Consider the following 25,159-nt stretch of genomic DNA (forward strand, 5'->3'; position numbering starts at 1 on the left):
GGGGGAGGAGGACAATAAATTAATCCACGTTTAATCTCGGCCCGAGACCACACTTCTTGGATTATTCTTTAGAACGCCGGCTGGAGTTTCAGGATCCACTTAGGCCATGTAACAAGCTCATAGTAGAAAAAAATTAATTCTACTTCGACTAAATTGCACAGCCGGCTTGCTTCGGAACTTTCCGCCCTCTTCCTCGCTGCCGCTCTGGCACCCTCCAGAGCGAAGATTTCTACTCGTTTAGAACGGCGAACTCGCGCGGTGATCCGCTGAAAAATTCAATCGACTGTCGCGCGCGAAATACGCAGCGCGCTTCGGCTTTATGCATTCGCGCATACGTGCTCAACGCATTCGCTATAAATTCCGAAGTAATCTCCGTTCTCGCAACGCGAGGACAACGATCTAGCCGGGTGAAACTTACATCGTCGTCAATTTCGTACCGTCGTTCCCGTGGACAAATGAAATCTCAGCGCGAGTAATAAATCCCCGCGGGCGGTCCCTATTTTCGGTACCGATCCGTTTCGATCATCCGCTGCCGATGCCTATTGCTCTCATCTGTCAACTAGGCAATATGATTCCGACGTGGAAACGCGCGCGGCACTCCATTTCGCTGGAAATACTTTTCTTGACAGATCCTGTCTGGATTTGCGCGTCAATGCGCGAATCAGCTTAATTTCATCGGAAAAATCGCGTGCGCTCGCGAGAGAAATATCATTTTTATAGAGCGCCACCTGGACGGCGCATCTTGCCTCTTTTCATAAAGGAAACCCGAAACCGTGCGTGGCATTTTCTATTCCGGAGGAGGAGGAGAAGGAGAAAGAGCAGGATGACGACGTGGCCCCCGGCGCCTTGTTACTTCGCTCAATTTCTATTTCCCCCTTGCATCGAGAAGGTATCGAGTCTCTCTCGCCCTGCCGCATCCCCTGCGATCTCCTCTTCTCCTCCACCTGCCCCGCCTTCACCTCCCCGCCTCGAGAACCACAATTGGCGCGAATAAACGGGAGCGTTGCCGCGAACTCGAGACAACCTATCCGTTTTATCGAGGCAAATATGCTCGGGATCTATACGCGCGGATGCCATTTTCCGCCCCCGTCTGTTTCTTCTCCTCCTCTTCCTCCTCTTTCGCATCGTCCTTGCGGATTACCCGCTCTCGGCGTCGTTGCGACAGGGAAAACATAAATCTCGGGAATGCTCCGCGAGAACACCATGAACGTTACACCCCCTGCGTTGCAGCCCCTATTACCCTCGACCCGAGTTATCTACCATCGAGGGCGAGGACAGCGGGGTGCCTGCCTGAAGAAACGGATCTGCGAACATTGTCACCCAACTATCCACCATTTCCTTTACTAATTGGATTTAGATTGATGAACGCGGTTCCTGATCGCGATAGTAATAACGGAAAACTCTTTCTTCTTCCTAACGAGGCATGTTGAACCTAATTCACGACATCTGAACTTTGGGAGGAAATTATTTAATTAATTGTTTAATTATTTAACGTGTTGATTTAATGGAAATTTCATCTTGTTTATAGATACAACGAGGGATGATGCATTGTTAGTCATTCAGTTGACGCAGCACAGTGGTGGTTAATCACCCTGTTACGTTCCTTTGATAACGACGTCAACATGGATGGAGTTTCATCAGAAATCTCGCTCGAAGAGTGACTTGAAAAAAAGCTTAGCCAAGCTGCGCGGATCTGCCGTTGCGAGACAAGTTGCATAAACGCATAGCGCGGCGCTGTGTTTTCAGTGCACTTTAATAGAATATGTTATATTACGCCCGCGCGGACGAGATATTAAAGTTTGCCAATGCTCGCGCGTCGTTGCCGGCGCGTCGTGGTATTTACGTGGAAAATCCCGTCTCGGAAGGGAGACAGTGGGTAAGTTTATTTAATAACGGTACAGGACACGTTCACAGGGGAAAAAGAATCGCGGGAGAAAGAGACGCTGCTGGAGAAACGATGCTTCTGATAGACGCCAGGCAAAATGGAGCCGAGAGGAGGATACCACCAAGGTATCGCCGAGATACGCGCTCCAAGCACTCGAGAAGTTCGTGAAAGGCACACCCCCGTAGACTTTTGTAACTCGAGAAGAGAACCGGAAGATATATGCGTGCGCCTGCGAGACCGATTGTTCGCTGCTTTCGTCACGTTTTCGCTTCGTGCACTAATCCTTGCCGCTCCTGGAGTCCCTTCTTAAGGACGTGGAGCGGTGCAGAGCGCTGCCTTAACACAACACCTAATATTCCACTTAAGCAAGGGAAATATTTGCTTGCCGAGAGTATAGCTTTTGCATTTCTATTAAAATATTTCGAATCTCAAATATCTCAAATTCGGGAAATAATATTCTCGTATTTTCTTTCTCCGACTTCCGGCGGCAATCAAAATCGCTTGGAGCGATTACTTTGCGTTTATGCTCATGACTAGACATCAGGACTGATCCGTTGAAAACTGTTCAGAAATTTCTCTAGACGTCCCGCAGAGCTGAGTAGAGAAAAGCGCAAAAGGGCGAAATTTTCGGTCTACGTAAATAAAAAGTCGATCCTGAAGGAATTAACGAGACGTTCGAATATTGAGAGAGCGATCTTCAACGATGGCACGAGAAAAAGGCATGAAATCCAGCGGCTTTATCATTGTGGGAAGCACATTGTCCGGAAGCAAGCGAGAGGAAAGTGATACCCCGGTATTACGAAGAGCAGGGCGAAACTCTATTCAAGGGAGACATTTTCAATAAGATGAAGTGCACGGAGCGACTTGGGCATTCAGAAGGGGACGGCGCGCGCTTAGACCTCCCCGTTCATTACAACGTACTTTTATTATATTAAAACGTTGTAGGACACTATAATAATGGATCCTTCTCGTAGTCGCGCGTTTGATCTGCAATTTTCGCGCGAGTTTTGCACCGAATAGAATCTCGATTAATTCAAGGTTACAATTAAGATCGTAACGCCGCGTATAATGTCCCAAGAGAGTTAATAACGTGTATTTACGTCGTTAAAGTAATGCGATGCGCGTGTGATCGCGTACATATGAATTATGCCGTAAAGAATTAACGATACCTGTCTTTATCGCAAATTGTACCGCTGCAACGTTATTATCGACTCGCGGAGACATATCGGATTTAATAATGAACGCTTTAGCGATAAGTAAAACATAGCGTCTCGATCGAGTCCGGCCATTTCCGCGCCTACATTTTCCGCTTATCACGTTCGCGGCCTTATCGCCATTAACCGTATCGAGAACCGTTGCTCCTCCGCGCGTTAGCGGTCTTTGGTTGTCTGAGGCTATCGTGAAAAAAGTTGCCTCGGGAGGAATCCCACACCCTCGCGGATCGTTCCGCTAAATTTAATGACGTACGTGTCTTGCCGTATCGCGGCCATTGGCTCCGTTTGAAGAAACGCTCGATCTAACGATGGACCGACGAGCTTCGCCGCGTTATATAACGCGCGATTACTCTTTGTTACTCTCTTTCGCGAACGGCCTTCTCTCATGCCTCATACCTTCCTACCCTCCAGTGAAAAGTCGTTGGAAACAGCCGTCCAACGACGGCAAGCCACGGCTACGCAGCGGGAGGGAAGTTTTTATCACTCAGTCTTGCGAAGGGCCACCCGACAAATTAAATTGCCCTTGGCTGCCAACTACGCGGAATAATGTAATTGCCCTCTCGCCCTTTTGAAACAATACCCGGAGATGAGTGCACGGGCGACCTGCCAGCTCGGATAATAATCATTACAAAAAGAATTAGCGGGAGGGGGATGGTGTCACAATAGGATCCGCGTTTGCCGTTTTCCCACCGAGAACTTGGAAAAGATTAATATTGAAATGGCTGCGGGAAATGAAAAAAGATTCAGATCCCTCTTCAAGTTCTTCTCAAGTTTTTTGGAAAACTGGGTTAAAGGCGAGAATTCCTCGCCGAGGAGAGACCCTCAAGACCTCGCAGATCTGATAAGAGTCACGGGGCTCCTGCTCCTACATTGTCCACGTCGAAACGTTGTTGATCCAAAATTCGAGGGGAGAGTGATCGACGAAGCTGTATGATTCGATGACAACGAGCACGAAAACTCGAAAACGAGGTATTCCACGCAGCCGGCGGCGAGTAAACCCGCCGTAACGCGAGCCGCAAGTAAAAAGGAAAAACAAATAAGCGGAAAACGATCCGGCCACTTCAATTTCACGCAACGGCATGCAACAGGAAAAACATAATTTTTCAACGCCGCATCGGAAATTCTCATCGCAAAAAGCATCGCCGTAAACGTAGTAACGCGATATACGTGTGTGTCTTTAGCCCCATTTGGCGCAGAGCTGAAGTTCACCCTTCGTTCGTTTGTTACCGCGCCGCGTGCGAGAAGGGCCAACTCTGTTGGCCGTTGAAAAAGGAAAGTTCTTATCTCTGCCGCTTTTTCGTTCTTACTTGGCGATAGACAGAGGAAAAGGAAGAGAGAGAGAGAGACTAAGAGAAAAAGTGAGAAAAGGGCAGACGAGGGAGAGTGCGGGAAAGGCACTCGGCCGCCAAATTAAATTAGCCTTCTCCATCTAACCGTGCATTTGGAGAGTGCCGACTGCTTGACCCTCGGCGAACCCTTTCGCAGATCTCCGCGAGATAATTCAATTCCGCGCCGAGTCGCTTATGTGACTATCTCGCTGTTACGTTAGAGGAAGTAGCGGTTATCCGCTTCCTTGGAGCACGAAGAACGTCCGGCAGATGCGTGGCACCGATAAGAGATGTAATTAGTAGCGGCGCGAGTGCTGCTGATAAAGCGACGAGAAGAATTTCTGTTTAAACGCGATATCATCTATAATTGACGGTATCTTCACGTTCTCTAATGCGAAGAAACAGACTTGCGCTGCGTGCAGTTTAACGCAACAAATTGCTGCGTTAGAACCGGTTATCTATTATTAATAAAACAGTAGTTTAGTATTGTAATATCATTTTCATCATGACACTGATGTTTCAGAAAAGATTGCGGAGACATTTCAATCGAAACTCGCATCCGGATTTAAGCAATAGAAGCAGACGCGAGAATTATAGAGTTGTGCCAATAGTAACTAGTCAATTTTCGATGGTTTGCAAAATGCACGAGGAAGATACCAAAAAAAATTGTCAAATGATATTACGTCTGCCTTGCCAGTTTTGCAAAGTGCTTTTATTCCACATCATAGCATTTGTCGGGAGCGAGGAGTTATCTGCGCTTAAAAACGATAAAATGGGCAAAACGACGATAATAAAGTCTGATTGGTGCGGAATTAATGGAGATAGCGCGCTCGCTCGTGTCAGATGCACAGCGAGGAATACAGCGGTATTATTTCAGTTGGCCAGTCGAAAATATCGTATGGAAACTAGCGAGCGTCGCTCTCTCGCTGGATTTTTTTAGCCGATCGATAGCGACGACAACGCGCGTTCACCCAAGCTGCAAGTTTCGGTTTACTAACGCTCGTTAGGCGCATGCACGCATTAATACTGGGCGTCGAACGCTGTTTCAGCCGCGATACGGTATCAAAGGAAGAGTCGGCCACACAGCCTGGCACAGGGGGAACGCAATTTTCCTTTAATCCCTTAACGACAGCGCGGACGGATGTTAAACACGCTCGATTAAAGCCGCCGGTGTGCAACTTTTCGAGAGATTGGAAATTGAGAATGACTCACCGTCAACGGCGACGTTGCTCCCCGGCACCGTGTCCCCGGAATTGTAGAGATCATCTGCAACAGAAGTTGGAAGTTCATTCGAGTGCAAGTTTATGCAGTGCTTGCCGGATATCGAGCATGAATTCATTAGTGAGTACTTGCGCGCGAGAAACACTTGATTAGATTAAACTTAGATAGCACTCTCGGACACTCTCGGAGCATTATTCCGCGATCGGAGCGGACCGGTCGCCTCGGCCTCGATCGGGAACTACTAATAAGTAAAGTAATTCAGTCCTGTAATTACGTCTGCGTAATGACCGTAGCGCCGTAAATGCGATTCAGCCCCATTAAAATACCAAATCGCGTGTCATCCGACGGACTAATTGGTATTGATTAAAGGATGAATTCACAAAAGATCGCATTAGTCAGAACCATTTAATAATGGACGGTACGGTATAAAAAGTCACGGAATAATAGATAGAACGGAGAGGAGAGAGATATTAAATATGCGGAAATGGGATGTAAAAATAGAATATGGCAATACGCCGGGTAAAATCCGATCCCCTGAGAAATTGCAGCTTTCGTAAATTCGTATTTCTAGAGTATCAATTCGTGCGGATACCTGAGGAAAAAACGTCAAGGAATAATCTGCTACGAGGAAATATCTCGTTTTTTTTCCGCAATTATATATTTGCGCGCGATAAATGATTCAGTTCGGCTCTATAATGCGTCCCCCGCCTTATTAAATACCACTGGCACTAGCAGCACGGACGTGTATATAGATTATGAATTTGCTCAGGGGTGAGCAGTTCACTATTTCGCGGAGCCGTGGACGTTTGTTGTACAAATATCCGAATGGATCACCGCCGGACAGTTAATATGGCGAGTAAATTTTACGCAGCATCGACGCGAGTCCCGGGCAAATATCGGATTATCCGAAAGTGCGGGCAAATTCACGAAATAATCTTCCTCGAGCGGCCGCTCCGCCGATATACACACTCGCCATTAATATTTATATTAATATTAACTGCAAATGCTCTCCACCTTAATCGCGGTCCTTTGCGTCATCGCCCACTGATAAATACCAAATCAGTGCTCATCGTTTTGCGGAGTGTTGCAATCCGATATTGTACGATACTCGATATCTCTTGTTTTCCTATGTTTATATTTTATGCATTTGGGAGATGTGAAAATTAATGACATTAGAGCATGGCAACGAGCAAGGATTAACTACTATTTAAAGAAAGATTCTCAGATTATTTAAAGAAGCATACATTACCTATTGACATTTCTGTGTCAGCAATTTTACTCCGAAACTCAATTTGTCAAAACACTTGAATCTTTAATATGGATTTTTGTACATGAAAGACTGTTATTTGGAAACTGACGTATTTATAGGTAGAATAACAAATTTTATGTACACGATCATACGGCACGAAGGTCCACTTCCAAAACCGACAGGTATTTCTAGCATCGGCCCACGCCTCGCACTATTTCAGGCCATTCTACGAGACCGCAGAGCATGAACAATAAGAAAGCTAATATCGACTACCTCTTTATAAGTTGTTTACGTTACCCACGCGCACCGATGTCGCTAGATTTACGTTGCACGTTAATTTTATATATTATACATATATATGTATCCGCGCGCGTGCCACGCGCGGTAATTCCTCATAAAGGAAAAGTTCCAGCGCGAAATAACGGTCCCGTCCACCGTTTCCGAGACAGCTTTATAATTTATCCCCGCTGGAGCTGCACCCGACGGACCCCACTGGGGATTAAGTTGAATCTAACGATCAATAAAGCGCTCGCGTAATGACCCAATTATTAAGTTATTGCCCGCTCAAGTGCGCGAGACCGTAAGGTACCATATACCGGCATCCCGTAATCCCATACACACCCGTGTCCCCCCGCAGATTCGATCCTCGTTCGCAATACGACGTCTGACATTTTTAGATTGGACTTGACCGCGTGCGGGATCGATTGGGCGCGATACGTCAGCCGATCGCATCTGACCTCGCGTTTGTGTTGACCGCAATATTGCGTAGTCTAATGTCCGAGGAGGCCTTAGATCGAAACGCCGGCTGGGCCATCCGTTTTCTCACGATCGCGCGCAACCCACATTGACCCGAAATCTCAAGGAATATCTAATAATAGTGTTCTCGCAGTAGGCCGCTTTTAGTCGGCTGATATATTTCGTACAGCGAAAATAGAAAGACCCGCAATAAACGGCGCAGTATTCCTGAGGAAATTATTTTGTAATTCGATTTATCCGACGGATAAATAATTTATTCGATCATAAGTACATTAATGGCGTAAAAGCGATTTGCTATATCTGTACTTAATCTTGCGAGATTTATTCGTAGACGTTTATAACAGTTATTCTTGAGAAATACTTTGCCAATTTGTACCAATTGTTACAGCGTCCTTGTCGTTTTCCATTTCCGGTTGTTGCGCCATACATCGCGAAAATGGTTTTGCATATGCAGAGTGGAGTTTGCGCGCGAAATTGACCGTGCCCGACTCCTTCAAAGAATGTTCCCCCTCGAAATTCTGCATGCAGTAAAGTGAAGATCCAAAGGTTTTCTTAAGACCGTGCCGAGCCAGCACTTCTGACACAATATGACTTTACGTTGTTTCGCCATACTGCGAGAGTAAAAAGCGATTGGATCCGCGACGTGAGAGGCGTACCTATGAGAGAAAACGAAGCTGCAAAATTGCTACGGGTATAAAAGATCGAAGGATGTCCCGGGATGTTTCATAAACGCTTTCGTTCAATGTTACATCCTTCGACACGTGGTGAACAGACCAAATATATCCCGAATCCGGAATGAATCGATCAGATAGTAAAATGCACTTTCGTATCCCTGCCGAAAAAAAAGAAAAAACTGATCGTGCATCCTTTCACGAGGAACTTTCAAAATAATAACTGGATTTCTCCGAGAGAAGCGAAAGCGAGTCGAAACAAAGTCTTCCTGTCGAAAAGTAAAAGCGACATTAATTCTCTGCTGGAAACTATTTCCGATAATGTCGTCCATTTAAAACTGTGAGAGGCAAACTTGTGTTTACAATTTTAGAAATCATAATGCTGTAAATCTGAAAGATCCGTCCAGAAATGTCGTAAGAGAAGAACCTCGCCTGCATCGTTAATGTTTAACATGTGGTACCGTACTTTGCAGCGAGTTATTTCAGATGTTCCCGAGAATGACATAATAATTACGACATTTCCGCACGCCCTCAGCGATACAGAATCTTTGCTGTTTCAACGATTAAACGTTTAACTTATTAACCAGATGCTTTGAGCGGCCCGTCGTCGCTACTAACAAAGTGAAAATCCACTCGAACGTATTCTCGCCGTGTGGCGTTTCATTTACGCCCGTTAAGCATCAGGAAAGTTTTATTAGTTCCCGCAATAGCACTCGCAATTTACCTCGTATTCCATAAAATTAGCGTGTCGAATAAGTTCGCCGTAGGGAACGCGACTAGCGACTAGCCTGGCCGATGACGTAAAATGAATCGAGCATAATAGCCTCGCATAAACTGAAATTGAAGGTGTTGCGCGAAGTCGAGATCTTGGCGCCGAACTTCTAGCCGAGCGTAAATTCGCGGCCGCACGCGCGTTATTAAACGAATTAATTTCTGCTAACGACAGGTCGCCGGCGGCAACGAGCAATTTAAGCAATATATATCAAAGGCTTCGTTGTTAATCCATTGTTGACTCGCGGTATCTGACCGGTAAATAAGAGACGCTTGCGGAATGTTCGTTACATGCAAAATGAAAATCGTCAACAGTTTTCGGGAAATTAAGTACTTATATTGTTATTGCAAGGTCTTTATGAAGATAGCGCTTTATGTGTTATAATTTTCAATATAATACGATGATATTCAATACAAATACAAATACCTCGCGCTTAAATGTTACAAACACAAGATATAAAGTGCGTAAATTAATCAAATCTTTTTTCTCGTGTTGGTATTTCTTCAGCAAGGAAATTTCCAAGTTCAACTGTGGCTCTCAATAAAAGGAGAGTTTGCTATTCCCGGTTTTTATGGTTCGCTTTATTTAATGATTCAAACGAATGGAAACACACAATGCGGCTCGATCGTGCACACACACGCGCGTACATGTACACGCATGTACCTGTAATTGCGCCCCATATTTCGCGCAATTTCCTATATATTGCGAGGTGTAATACATCCATGCGGCGAAATCAATGATTTTTTACTGCGGTTGTGGTGAACAATATCGGATATTGCACTCGATTAACCGGGAAGACAATTATTTTCAATGAGGTCCAATAAAATTCGTGGCGCGTTTCGCGCACGCGCTGGTTTATTTCGCTCTACAGGAGATGGTACCGGCGAAAATGTCTCTATTCACGTCTGAAAATATTCACTGTCGCAAATCCATGGAACACGTCACCGTGAAGAATAATGAGAACGGTCGGTGCCTGGGAAGCAATTAAATGAATTTTCGTATAATCGAGCACGCATTACAATTCCGCACTGCAATTAAGCCGGTAATTTCTTCGCTCCTTCTCTCTCTCCCTTCCCTTCTTCGCGTGTCTTTTGAATATTCTCGATAATAATTACATATACGATAATGATTGCACATAATAATTTCGGTACAATAATTAAAACGCGACACATATTCGGATAAAGAAGTAGGAGTTCGTTATAACACGATAATCATATAAATATGATAATCACGCAGCTAATTAATTAATTTATTTGTTCGCCGAGATTCAAAGATGAATTTTAAAATTTCTGTTGAAATTTCGGCTGAAGCAACGCGCGGCGGATCATGGTTCTAATTTGGAGAATGCCGTTCCCGGTGGCTCGTGGTATCTGTGCCGAAACCAACTCGGCTGGCTGGTTCCTTTGTTCCCTCTTTCGGACTTAGGGATTTTACTCGTGTACTTAATTCACCGGCAAAGGAACAATCCGTCTGCTTTCTACCCTTATAGAACGTACGCGATTAAACTTTTCTCAACGAATCGAATTTAACTTTCTGCACCGACCAGGGTAACTACTTTTGTTACTCACTCACCAACAACCTCGTTACACGTTGAACACCGCACTGTGTCGAGATGGACTTCTGGAAGTTACACTCGAAGGGAGAACGAGTTAACTATTGATTCTGGAGCAACTCCGGGTGAGAGCTCTAATCATAATTGTTATGGAGTTACTCACGCGCAGTTATTTCTTTCGACGTGAGCTATTGGGACAAGGAAAAGCATCGAGCGCGTGACAGATATCAGCTTGCTGCCGCGTTACCTATATACGTGAGACACAGATTCGTACAATTACGCTTTCCATAAACAGCGAAAAAAAATGTAATCTCTCGTGCAATCTCCCGTCATTAATTCATCAATAATTTATTCCGGGGCGCATCCATTATTTTTAACAACGAGCGATTGCTCTGGGAAACCGGCGGGCTTAAGAAGACATTAACGACGCGACTGAACGAGGAAAGTCATTACGGCGCGCAAAGTCCAATTAATTCTTATATAGGTATCCGTTCTTGCGCGAGCTTCAGTATATATCGGAAATCAAATTGGATAACCGAGAGGTAGGGACAGCTACAAGAAGTTGCTTCGAGTTACCCGACACACAATCCTCTCTTTCTCACGTGGCTGTTTTTGCGCGTTTTAATCAGAAACGACGAGGCTCCGATAACGAACGGCGGAACGAACATTGCGTCACGAACCAGGCTATGTCTTTTTCTGATTACCGGCACGCCGCTTGATCCCCCTACAGTCAGGGTTTTCCCGTTTTTCTTAGCAGTTGTCCGCACCTCCGTCGCTATTTATGTTTTCTTTTCATTAACGCTGGATGGCCGTCGTTTTGCGGCGCGTATTTTATTCCTCTCGACCTTTCTCCTTCGGTCATGTCCGTTTCTGGACACACCGGCTGCGAGAAGCGATGGCCAAAAAGGCAACTCCCCCTCCGAAGAGTAACGGCCGACGATGAAAAACGCAGCGATTGTTGTCGAGAAACAAGACCACGGAGCCCCGAATGATGACTGTCAGTTCTTGACTCCTTCATTTGCCAACCGGTTCTCGATCGTGGCCCCGAACCCTTTATTTTGTCCGTGACGTGACGTAAAAACGGACGTAATAGCCACGCGGAGTCCGTCCGTAAAGCCGAGCTCCGTTTAAAAGGCTCCTGGGAGGCTCGCGGAACATCATGCGAAAGCGACCCGTTTAAAAAGAAGGACCGCGGGATACTCTCTTAACGAACGGGAACACGGTGGACACTAAAGGGATTAACGGAACGACGAGATGAACGATCGAGCTTATAATTATTCGCGCAATTAACGAGTCGGTCGCCGAAATCTGCGACGCATCCGCGTACAACGAATCTCACGAGACGCTTTTAAAAGGGACAACTCGATCGAGAACGCGAAGCGGATGCACCGGAGACGACGAGTGTAACGACGCCGGAGCTAACGACTTTTATTAACCGACTGCATAAACGTTTACGGCGCGTGGTAACGACGCTCGTGACCCGAGGATGTCATTGGTTTATTATACGTGACGCATTCATACACGGCATAATGCGGACGAATCTCGATCCACCGATTCTTCCATCCACTGACCATCATCGGAAACGACAACGTCGCTCCTTTTTACGCGAAATCGATCCCGCTCCTTCGGACCGCGTCAGCGATTCCCATCGCGAAACGCGTAGCGCACACTCCATAAACAACGCAATGGAACAAATAGCAAGTTTGCGGCGACTTCGAGGAAAAATAGCGAAAATGTGACAGCGAACATTTTCCGCGGGAAAGAATGATGGTGCACCGTCAGAAGGGTCAGTAGGGAACTCTCGGCTCTTTCTAGGACGACGTGCTATTTTGCTACCCCGCGTGAATGACGCGCAAGATGATACGGGACGTTAAATCGTTAACGGTGTAACGTTTCATCACGTGAAGAAGAAGAAGAAGAGGAAAATAAGGAGAATCCTTCGAGTTATATCAACCACAAGAGAGAAAGCTCGTTCTTGGGGCTCGTGGAGAGAATGCTGACGCTCGTAATAAGTCACAAATGATATTTGCTAAGAATGTTTTCGCGATCGCTTCGTGAATTCATCAATGCGCCATGAATACATTCAGAAGACGGTGTACCGAGGAATTTATGCGGTCGAACGCAAATACTCGAGAACACGGTGAACGAGTAAGTGGAACGGGAAACTATGGATCGTCCTCGTTTCTCTGCGAGCGCGATGAATGGATGCAACAATCCTGTAAGTCACTTCCATCATTCTCGGACGAATGTAGTCGCTCGGTCAGGAAGTTATTCGTCGCGCAGTCTTACGAAGACTTATAAAGAAAAGTCCGAGAGCTTATGTTGCAGCGATAAAAGATTACGGATATCGATCAGCACACCGTTAAAAATTGTGCGTCCATATGTTAAAATTTTCTTGTGTTGCCATGTTTTGATTACTACTTCAATGTAAAATTAACATACAACTGATATGTTATTATTTGTATAACAATTTTATATGTTACATTAATGTTAACTTCATAACTTAACATTTTGTGTATGTCTCTTAGAAATGGAATATTATTTGAAATGCTTTTAACACAATAATTTTAAACAATCAACATGTCACAAAGTCAGTTTAACATTCTAAAAGAAGTTAAAGTAAATCTTCAAATAATCATGAACTTTGACATATAAAATAATCAAATTTACTAAAATTAAATGTTTCTATCAAAAATAATTTAAGTTGAAATAATTACTATCATGTGTTAATATAACATAAAAAGTAAATGTTCATATTGTATGAACGAAAATGTTCTATCAACTTTTCTGATGAGTTATTGTAACTTCTCTTCCATGTAGTTTGCAATTACTTTGTATGTTATTTTTACATCACACTTAAAGTTACAATAACAAAAATTAATGTAAAGTATTGTGTTAATGACTTAACATTTCTAGTTTGTCAAGAAGTAACATATGACGAATGGGTTACTTTAACTTAAAATTTAGAGTGGACTTTCTGGGACATGCAAAAAATGTTAAAATTAACATTTTATTTTTTACTGTGCACCCGCGTATAATATCGTGACTTTTAATTACACGTGTCACAGACTTATCGTTTCTATTGACTCGCACTGTTCGGTTCCATGTATCCCAATGTCGCGCAATCTCCATATTTCCAAAGGGACCTAATGAATCGGAACGAATTAACGCGCGTCATACGTGCGGCAAGTGCATGTACCTTCGCCGATTGCACAAGTTCCGCTGGCGCCCGCCGACGAACGCGCGCGCACACAGGAATGATTAAAATTGATAGTCCCGCGTAACGCGCATTACGAACGATTCCCCGCAGCTGATAGACGAGTGAAACTCCGCGCCATTTGACGAATCGAGCGTGAAATTAATTTCGCCATTAGTGCACTTTGACGCGCATTATCGTGCCGCCACAGCGGCACGCGTCCGTCCGCTTCGGGATCGCGTCGCGTCGCGTCGCATCGCGCGCGGTCATATCGAATGAATGCGTCCCTACCGTAAGCAATTTTCGCCTCCAAATTGAGCTTGCACTCGTGCCGCGTCGTGTACATGTACGGCCGCGGCTCACCCGGGCACCAGGGTACCGACGGACCGCAAACGCATTTGCCAGCGGCCGCCGCATTTCCGGCCTCGGTGGTCCCCTCGCCGACCAGGTTGCAGCCTGGATCCGACATTATCGGCCCGTGTGGACAGTGCCTCCTCCATCTGCCCGGGATCTCTGGAAAACGCAATATCACGATAATGTGAGTGCAGATCTCGATCATGCCCGATCACACTTTTGCGATCCACTCCACTCGCGGACCTCGCAGTGGAGTAGAATACTCTACAAGGCAAACTCTACTTGTGCATACTTCAGGCAGGACATTTCAATTTTGTATGTTTGTATTTTTAATGACGGTTCTGATTTATTTGCTTGTTTCTTTTGTTTGTTTCTTGCTCATCGGAGTAGTTGGGTCAGCAGGCAAAGGATGCTTTGCGACTCGAGCGCAAGAAGGAAGAGGATAATTAGGAACAAGTCTGAAGACGGCAAACTGAATCATCTTTGAGATATTGTCGAAACTGCCACTGGAAACAATGCTTCTGCAATAATATATAATTATTCTTGTGCTAATATTTTTCCGTAATTCTTTTTTTTATACTCTTTTTTTATAACTTGACGATCCTTCGAAACTTTCTGCTATTACGTCTCGCTCCTTTGTGCATTGGTACGTCTCTCGTAAAAGAAATGTATCTTTACGTTTATTACACACACAATCAAAGTCGAAAGTATGCAAAAGCTCGCCAAGATATTGTTTCCTGCAGTAACTACAAAAATTTTTCATCTGTTTTACCATTATAGCATTCCACTTGGATCTACATTTATAATTTAAAATTCATCGCGTTACGCACATTGCGTATCGAATATATTTTATTCGTCATTTTTTAGAAAAGTTTCATGTGCGGGTGTGCATAAAACGTGCGAGTATAATAGCGACGTGGAAAAATTTCTGAATCATGGCGGAATAAATCAAGCATCGACAACGGTGCAATTATGAGGTCGTCAGCATCGCCAGGCAGCATGCACACATCACTCCTTGTTATCGTCGTCGTCGTTCTCAGGACGGACGACGTAGGTAGACGATGTCGTCGATACCCGGGGGGAGTATAATGCGGTTGCCTAATGAGACGTGGTGTGTACCCGGACGACAAATTCGAATTCAATTGCGTTCGCGGCGAGCGGCCGTGCACGGTGACCCGGTCGAGAGAGCACTTAAGCTCTCGTCGTCGTCGTCGTCGTCGTCGATATTTCGAGGAGAAAGGACAGCAATTAACTTATGGCGGACGGAAATCGGAACGATCAGCCGACCGGATGGTAAATCGAGGCCGAGGAAGCGGGTTATTCGACACGAGGGGTGGTTACGACCTCTCTTGATAACCCGATCCATGGCCACGATGACCCCTCTCCCTTTCCTCGACGCAGACCGTGGCGCGTTCCGATCGATAAGTTTAATAATCCACAGACGGGCTGCGCGCGGACGAGAAAATCGAATTTGCCGATCGGTTTGCCCATCGGCCCTCCGGCCCTCCTAAACGCGAATTCATTTCGAGTTAATGGCTGAGAATGCACTTCCGTTTAATTGCCCACGGGCCGACCAGATAAGCGCCGCGAGCGCGACTGAATCGCGGTTCCCGATTAAGAAAGTCAAGAAGGAGATGCGCGCGAGAAACGGCCCCAAGAACGACACCGCGAAGGCGATCGCATTCAGGTTCCACGGAATCGCGCGTCTCCTTCGAGAGGCTTTCGTTCGGAAAATTGGAAGAACGTTAAATTAAGCCTTAAGAATGAAGATTTCTTTCGCAACAATACATTTGTGATTTAAATTTATGAACATCAAATGACTTTTCTGTCTCTTTCTATCAAGTTTCAGGAAAACATGAATTAATCAAATCGTCGCAATCAAGACATCGCTGTCTTCCGCAGCAAAAATGCAATTCCCCGACGAGGAACACCGAGGTCGCCGTAATTTGCTGTCGATGCAAATTCATTTCGAGTTAATGGACCGTGCGGCACACCGCGCGGCCAATTGATCGTGACCGTGCTCTGGGATGCACGTTTCCGCTTTTACGCACGTCACGCCGTCGATCTTTCCGGAGTGGCGGCGACGCAAAACCCAGGAAGTCGAAGGGCAGCTGCGCCGTGCAATCGGCTTACGCGGGGAGGCGCATTTGATCTGTTACTCCCGGCGTGGGTAATCCGTTCAACTGTCAGTAGCCACTTCCGTAACGTCGAACATCGAAACGCGCGCTTCTCCAGCTCTACAAGTTTTCTTCGGAAACGCCGGAATTTCGCGTCGTGAAATGCGTCTCTTTCGCGTGACACGAGTCGCTGACAGATTCATTTTCGTTAGCGCACGCATGAAATTTCCACGAAATTAATGAATAGTTTTTGTGTTTTGAATTTGCTGTGCATACGCACCGTACTTGTTCCAGCTAAATGATAAAAAATGCAGTGCACCGGGGAAACAATGAGCGCTTTTCAAAAGCCTGAAATTTTGCAATTTCGTTGAGCTCGGAGAAAATCACGATCTGGCTGACTCGTTATTTCATGCAATTAAGATAAGAATCTACGAGACGACCCGTTAATTATTACCGCCACAATTACGGGCATTAGCGGAATAATATTAATCTTATTCAGCGACTTATTCAGACTTATTGCAAATAACATGACTGCAATATCTTGAGCATTAAGTTAGTGTATCTCGAATAATAAATTTATAATTATTCAGGGATTATAACAGAAGAAAATACTTTTTCACCGGCAGCTGCATTTCATATCGCAGTCTGCAATTATTAATTTAATCATTCCGAATCCGACCAAACGGAAAGTCGTCGTCGCTGAAAAATTGCTCACGATTGCAGCCCGCGTGCAACAAAACATTTTGAAACAAGGAACCTCGCGTGATTATATCGTGACGTAAGACAAAGAGGACGCGTTTTACGCGACGAAATGCAGATTGCCAGTTACCAAAGTAAACGAAGTTGTAAAAAATAATAGCATTCCGTCCAGGAAGTAAGTAGCAGCGTTGCGCCGAGCAACGGGATGCAACTTAATCAACCAGCGCGGGTGTGTATTAAGGTCGGTGGTGAAGAATCATGCGCCGTTGGAAAAACGGTGAAACTACCGCGGGATGCGCGCCGCTAGATTTTTTACAAACCCCATCTGCATACGTAACACGGAAGGGAGATGCGGCAGCGCGCCGGCCCTTTTACGCGACGGCGATGATCCATTTTCCCGCACCTGTCCATTTACATGCACAATATACCGTGGTATCACTTACGAGCGAGCGGAGAAACTACGTGCGCTTAATGCCAGATTTTCTATTAATTTATATTGCCTGAATCGCTTCATGCTTGCGTTATTCACGTTAATTGAGAAATTACGCGTTCACATATAATTTATATTAATTCCTCGGTTCCATTTTTTCTCTCTGTCGCGAGCGAGGCGGGTATCCGTTTTGATGAAAAGACGACAGGATGGTAAGAACCCTTTTTGGTTCTTACATTTTTTATGCCTCTTACACGTGTGCGCGTGATGGGACTGCGTAATTTTCCTTTAACGATCACGTCGGATTGGATCGTAAAGTCAGTACATCCACTGATGAAAGTGTTCGTTTATCATTTTCTCTTTACACAAGTACTGGCCTCTCCTAACTGAAAAGGTACAAGTACGTCCCGTACTGTCGAGAAGCCCTCAAGTAGAAATAAAAGATTCAACGGGCCGGGCGGGAGTGATACTAAAGTGTAAGTATTCGGCTTCAATATTTTCTCATGTTGCAATGCGGGATGTAAAGCCGGCAGGTCGTTCGAATGCCTTCGCGAAAAGAGCAACGCAAAACATGTAACATGAGATTTTTTTATCTTGCGATGCACGTCCTCCATCTCGTTAAATTGGGTATCCCCAAATGCCACGAGAGACAGTTTTATCACAAAAAAAGGAAAAACTGGCACTAGTTTCTTTAATAATAAAGAAATCCAACTGAATGAAATGGAACAATATTTTCGCGTGTCATATAAGTTCTCTCAAAAATATCACCGCTAAAAAGGAAATAACATACTTTTTGATATAATTCTTATTTTCTCCCAGAAGTTTCCACTTTATCGTAGAAATAGAAAAACCGGTGAATATAAATGCACTCTGAGTTTACTCAGGCGCCATTGAAGAATGTTGCCTTTTAATAATAATACTGCAGCGAAAGAAAAATAAATCTCTCAATAATTCCACGCTCGTGTGTTTCGAAAAAACGGGGAAAGAGGAAACTCTGTTTTTCCGAGCTTCCGAGGGCAGAAGAGGAGAGACACTCGCGCCGATAGCAGTTGTTTCTGCAGTATGCGTAATGTATGATACTCGAGAAAATTATGGCACATTTAATGGACATGGCACGACCTCGTTGTGACGCAATACCGACGATATATCTCCTGTACATATATATATATATGTATATATGTATATATACTTCTTTAACAGTATAGTCGCGCGCGCCTGAGTACTCGCACGACACTCGCGAGTGCGCTCGCGTGCCTGCGCGGTTTAATTTCGCAAACGCGCGACGATAGCGTGATTGCGCTCGCGCGCGTTTCGCCGAGTGATCAATATTTACGGAATTATTTGCTGCGATAGAGAGTAGATACATAATACCATATGAGCGTACTTTCAGCGTATCGAATTGGTTCACAAAAGCAGGTGCGGAAGCGGCTCGATGGCGAATGGAAACGCGGCTTTTGTAAACAAAATCAATCCGCTGAACTGCGCCAGGTTAAGTGCTAATATAATATCGAAAGGCACGCCAAACGTACGCGTTTGTGCGCCGCGCGATTGTGATACGGTAATGCACGTACACACGTGCCTACACGGGATCGTTGTAATTATTTATCGCGCGATTGAAATATAATATTTGGATTTTATGAGCGGGACCGCGTCGTGCAAAGGCGCGAGCGGGCAACGGGGACTTTGTGCAATCACGCGCGTCACTGTCCGCGTATTTTTATTTTTTTTTATTTTTCTGCAAAGTAGATTTCGCACGGTAAAGTCAATCTTACGGCTCGCGTACAATCCCGTGCGAGCGAGCCGAGCCGAGCGGGTGCAGCTGGTATAACCGGAAAAACGAATTACATGTACGGAGGCAAACAAACAGCGGAATTTTATATTTCAACACACTCGTATTTGCATTCGTGATTGTCTCCTTCTACATAATTCCGCGGATATTCCCGCCAATAGAATTTTTGTGCGAAGTTTCCGGTACACAGAGCGGTTACGCTCACCCGTCTGTGAACCATCAGTTTGCAAATCCATTTTGTAGACACTCGTTCCGTCCCGAAAAAAATACGATGCAAGCATAATATCGGATGCTCTCCTTTTTTCCCCCGCGTGTAAAATTTTTTTCCAATTTTTCGCACACACGTTACGGGAGCTCTTCGAAACAGCCGAAATATTCACGTCGCTCTCATGGCTACACGTGGAGACGGAAAATTCAGCAAAGACGCGCACGTGCACCTGATAACACGTGTATCCCCGTAATATCGCGTGCTTTGCGGTCTCCTCCGCAAAGCACGAGCTCTTATCGATCTTTTAGCGCAAAAATATCCGTCCTTAAAAGCAGCATTGTCATCGATTATTCTTGTAGAATTATGTAACGTGTCTTTTTCCAGCGACACGGAAAGGAAACGAGGGATAGAGAGGAAGGCCGTTGTTTCTCCTGATGCGGGAACGGAGCCTTAAAGCCACTATTCGAGCATTCGGTACGTTTTAACAGATCAGTGCTATTCGCGTATCAACATTCGGTCTGATTTTCGCGGATGCGGGCGTCGAGATCCTCTCGGGGAAACCGGGGAAACTGATGTTGCGTCCTAATTAACTGGCCGAAATCGGAGTTCCACATGCGTGCGCGTGGTTATACGCGGGATCGTCATTAGACGGTAACTATCCGTGCCAATTCCAGTCATTGTGGCGATCCGTCAATTTTCCGTTGAGTGCGTTATCAGGGATTTCGGCGATTCGCGCGGGATCTTCGTCGGTGCTTTCGTTAACCACGCGCGGCGAAAAGTGCCCTCCGCGTTTAATTACACTCGGCAATCCGCGATGCACCCTCCCCCTCCCCCCCCCCCGCCCCCGTGCGTACGCTGGCCTTAACCCACCTGTATAACCGGATCCTTCAGCCGGCGATTATTTCGGTAACGATCGTTGAATGCCGAATTAAAAACAGTGATATTTGATGTATGCTAATATAAAACGATAAATTATGTAACGGGCGTATTTGTAATTGGGGGCAACGTGGCGTGCGACATCTGATACAATTATTTTGGAAAATGGGTCGCATGCAATTTGTTACACGGCACGCGGGGATCAGCCAGCCCCCGTCCCGTTCCTTGGACACGTACCCTCCCTCTCTTCTGTGGCGATTTTTAATGGACGTGCCCCGGAATAATAACGGATACCAGCGTAAGCATTTCACGAACCGTTCTACCTTTTCCTCTGTTTTTTTTTTCCATAAAAAGCTACTGCACGTTCATGGTGCACTATCAATTCCGCTATAGACTGATGTATATAACGGTAACTTTTTTTATCAGCTATTTTATACCCGGAACATGGCTCGTTATTTATTTTTAATCACTCGACGCATTTCGCTCTCCAGCGCTTCCGCGATCTACGACTCGGCGCGCTGCGACTCAGGTATAAAACATCATTTTATATCTAGAATTTTATTTATCATTTTTCTCGATTCACTATCCAATATTTCATTCTATTATTCAGATAACAGGCGGAGGAGATCGCTCGCGAAATCTCGTTAGGTATCGCCTTTAGTATTTGATCCACGGACCGCGATGCGTGCTGCGAGAGTGAACCCTTTTTTTCCCTTTTCGCTCGTGCCGATGGGAGATTCCGTGCGTTTCTACAACAGCGACAAAAATTGCAGCTTGTCCCGTTCTGCCGCTCGCCTATCAGCATGCTATCAGATTTAAAATCCTGGCAATCCGCGCCGGATGCACACGCGGGCTATTTCTCTTCCCGTTCGCTCGCTCGCTCATCGTTGTTGTAACGTCCGATTTGTATCCCGTCTCTTGCCGGTTTGCGAACCGAATCGAGAGCCGGGTGCATTCGCGCGTGCGGAAAAAAAAACGTAATACCGGTCGGCGAGTAATACGGTACACGGTTCGGTTCGAGCACCGAGCGACGATTCGCGTAAAAAAAAAACAGTCAATCTATCGCACGTGCGTATGCGAGAACCGAATCGCGCGTGTAGTTGCAAGAAACGTAATTTGGATCCTTGAGGGATGCGCGAACTTGTAAACCCTTCGTCTCTTCATTATGAAGATGACCACGTCGTGTTAATCTAATCACGTCGTGGTCTATTAATTGCGAGATCATGATTGCAGCGTTAGATTAGCACATGTAAAGACACGTGTGAGGATACGCGTGTATCTCGTTGACGAGATCGTAAGTTAAAGATTGGTTCCCGTGTTCAGGATGTATGAGGTACCATGAAATTTTCATTCCTACGAGAGTAGGAATTCATTCCGACGAGGTACAATTTTATTTCAAGTTCCCCATCGACGTGCGAGGAACACCTCGTTTTCCCTCATTTTTCTCTCATAATTATCCTGAACTTTGGCAACTGAGCGCAATTAAATGCACGAGCACCGTTTTCTCCGGGACGCGGCTAAGCAGTTTGAAAGGGTCAAGCATTTTATTAAAAATATGTAGCTGCGCTATTGTGTTGTGAAGCCGAAGAGATGGCAGCGAGCGGGAAAGGGAGCGCGAGAAGAGCGAAGAACAGGACGCGCTCCCGCGAAAATAATGCAATGTTTTTAATTAACGTTTCCTAATAACGACGCGGATGTATTTCACGTGTCGACGTGAAACGCCACCGGAAGTCAAACGCGGTTCTTTCAACAGCTACAGATCATCCCATTTGCCGGCGCCCGTCACCGAATCAAAGGAAAAGGGCTTAATTCGAGGCAGGCGAAATCCCTTTCGCTTCAGCCGAGCGATATACATTTTATACATCGCGTACGTACATACGTACGTATGTATGCACCCCGTCTGCATCTGCGGGATGTAAAGCGAATCCGCTAGCTTAAAACGCGCGGTGCACGTTTCGCGAGTACGTGCGAGTCCGCGAGGAAGCATTTATGGACCCTCCAGTCGCCTGCTTGGCCGCTCGTTGCACCGCTCGCGCCGTGGAATACGACGTAATGCCGGCGCCTGCGGTAACAGTGGCCCGGCATTTCGCGGCTGTAACGGCAAAATAAACCACTACAACCTCTTCCGCTTCTGCTTTATATCCCGTATCGCTTTCATCTCGTGCTACGAACGTACGTCAAGAACGTGACCATTTGAACGTAACCGAGCAACGCGCGTCGCACACGCGCGCGCGACTTTAATCGATTTGAAAAAGTTTCCGCTCGCACAATTTCGTCCAGCATGAAATCGTGCGCTGGTCGATGCTGCTGAAATGACGTCAAATGTAAAAATCTCTTGTTCAATCCCACACTCTTATCTGGAAAATTTTTGATCGACGAGTTCGTGAAGTGCGAAAGTGCACGTCAACGCCTACGTGTAGTTAACGACTCATAGCGGATTATTATCGCATCGCATCAAGAATGATGGTACCATCATCTTCGTCAAAGACTACGTCGTAAGATTGCATCGACTATTTCACGATACATCGAGCGAATGCATTATTCTCTCGCGCGCGACGAGGGAAGTTGTTGCGCGCCCTCCGAATTTATGCGCTCTCCCGTCGAGCCAATTTTTCAATCCGCAGCCGGCGCGCACCTTATCGCTCCTGCACGGCCGCCACGGCACAATCCGACCAACCCCCTCGTCCTCCCCGGCGAATTATTTATCCCCGGCGTACAATCGCGGAGAGAGCATTTCCTTACGTCGCGCGTGCCAGCGCGCCACTTATTTACCGCGCGCACGGCACATTTACCGGCTCGTACCCCGTTTATGGACCCCCGACGACGGGGACGGGGCACGACGATAATGGGCTTCGATCGCTTCGTCGTCGTGCGACCACGTATTTCCCGCCGATGGTGGTCCCATGGCCGTGCCGCAGCGAAATCAAGATTCTCCTCTCGCGTTCTCTTCCTTCTCTCATACGTTCTCTCACCCCCTCGACTTTCTCTCGCTCAAACGCTCGATCGCGCGCGTTTACTTCACCGGGACTCCGTGTATCGAACTTCTGCGGTCCCGTGTAACTCCAAGTAACGTAACCGTACGGTGATCTATGGGGTTTGCAACTGCGGGTGCAGTGTGCGCATATGTGTGCATGTATTATACACGTCGACGCGCGCACATTTACGCGCGCGGTTACGGAGGGCTGCTGGTGGTATTGCGAGGCGGGAACGGCCACGTGCCCCCGTATTCACCTGCCCCTTCACCGCCATCCAGCGAGCGGCGTGGCTCTCGAGATTTGTTGCTTGACATTGAGAAAGTGGCGTTCTCGCGGCTACATGTAACAGCGTATACAAGCCCCTGCCAATGCGGGGAGTCGACAGCTCGCGCAGCAACGATCGCCCACCAGGAAACACGCAGTTCGCACTGGTTTCCCGTGCATGTGTGCGTGTGAGCACCGCCTCCGAGAGACCCGAGACTCGATCGGGAGACTCGAGTCACGTACTTGCGGTAATCCCGACTACGGCGAGCTTTATAGCTTTAGACAACTCGTCTCGAAGACGACGACGTCAAGTTTGCCGACGCATTAAAGTGGCATACTCGAATGCTGCAAGATCGACTCGGACGTGTGCGTGTGCAGAGTCTACCTTTCATTTTTTTCCGGAGAAAATCTGACAAAATTGCGAGGGGGTGAACACACGAGGACATATGAGAGGGAAAAGAGTATTGTGAGAGAAAAGGAGCGTCGTTTCGCGTTTACAGGTCCCTCGCGCGGTCACGTACTCGTTGTGTCCGACGAGGGACACGTCTAACTCCGTATAATCCACGGGATTTAATACGTACGACGGACGTTGTACTCCTGTGCAAGACTTGTATAGAGGTCGGCACGTCACTCGGCAGCGACTGCTGCAGGTCGTATCAGCAATTACGTGCTCGTCGCGTGAACGCGTCTTATTCCGGAAGAGACTCCAGTTGTCGGTTCATCTATTCGCAATTTATGTGTATAAAAAACTGTTGTGAGAGATTTATAACAGTATAAAATTTCGAGTGAGTTCGCTACGCTGGCTTTCATAAAAGAATTCTTTCGAGGGATGATTTTGTAACGAGAAGAATATGAGATTCTTCTCTTTATCAGATTATGAGAATACAAGCTTGGACACAAAGAGCTCGCTCGTTACGAGAATTTCATATTGTTACGCTAATAATTCAGGTCACTAATTTAACCTTCTAATTTACGGGAAATTGCAGTAAGCGGACACGATTGATTCTCGTCGCATGTGGGACACGCGTTTTTAGCGCGCCCGCCGCTGGCTCGGCGATCAATTAGCATGCATCCGGGTAATTAATTAATGCATTTTCCCGTGAGCCGTAACACAACCCCTCACCAATTGTGGAAGCGACGATAAACACCGGAGATATCGAGATACATGTCCCGGACCGATTTACTGCACAAGCCATCGCTTTGTTTATGAATATTTCAGCAAAGTGCACAGTTCGACGCCGCAAACGCGTGTGATCTACCCCCTTGCTGCGACCCATCCAACATCGCCCTTACTGGACGATCGGCAGGCGCAAAATATGCAGCAACAACAACGATAACAACGTTGAACTCTGTACTATCACGAAGTGCTTATCTTGCGGAAATTTATTTTGCGGCGCGGCGTTTCTCGTGCATATCACGCTCACTAGAAAGATGTATCTCGCTTGCTCATTATTTTTCGATTTTAAAACATCTGCGGAAAATCCGCAGGGAAAAGGTGAAATTAAAATAACATTTCTTACTTGAGATTTTTCTTCTAGACGTGTACTTGTTGCTCGGAAAGTGCACGCGCGGGATCTACCATTTTTCAGATTGTTGTAAAAAG

The 25,159-nt window shown here is 46.1% G+C and overlaps 1 protein-coding gene across 4 annotated transcripts in view; it reads right to left on the bottom strand.

Annotated features, from left to right (window-relative positions):
* The window catches only part of LOC105276363 (cysteine-rich motor neuron 1 protein), a 263,409-nt gene that overhangs the window by 214,882 nt on the left and 23,368 nt on the right, over window positions 1–25,159 (bottom strand). For 3 of the 4 annotated variants that reach the window (XM_011333905.3, XM_011333902.3, XM_011333903.3), the window contains exons 4-5: window positions 14,136–14,357; window positions 5,640–5,693 (exon numbers count right to left, since the gene is read on the bottom strand). In XM_011333905.3, coding sequence (XP_011332207.1) covers window positions 5,640–5,693; window positions 14,136–14,357 — 276 coding nt within the window. The remainder of the gene's footprint in view (window positions 1–5,639; window positions 5,694–14,135; window positions 14,358–25,159) is intronic. The other variant, XM_011333904.3, reaches the window with a different exon arrangement.

The sequence above is a fragment of the Ooceraea biroi genome, chromosome 8, assembly GCF_003672135.1.
Source record: "Ooceraea biroi isolate clonal line C1 chromosome 8, Obir_v5.4, whole genome shotgun sequence".
NCBI lineage: Eukaryota > Metazoa > Arthropoda > Insecta > Hymenoptera > Formicidae > Ooceraea > Ooceraea biroi.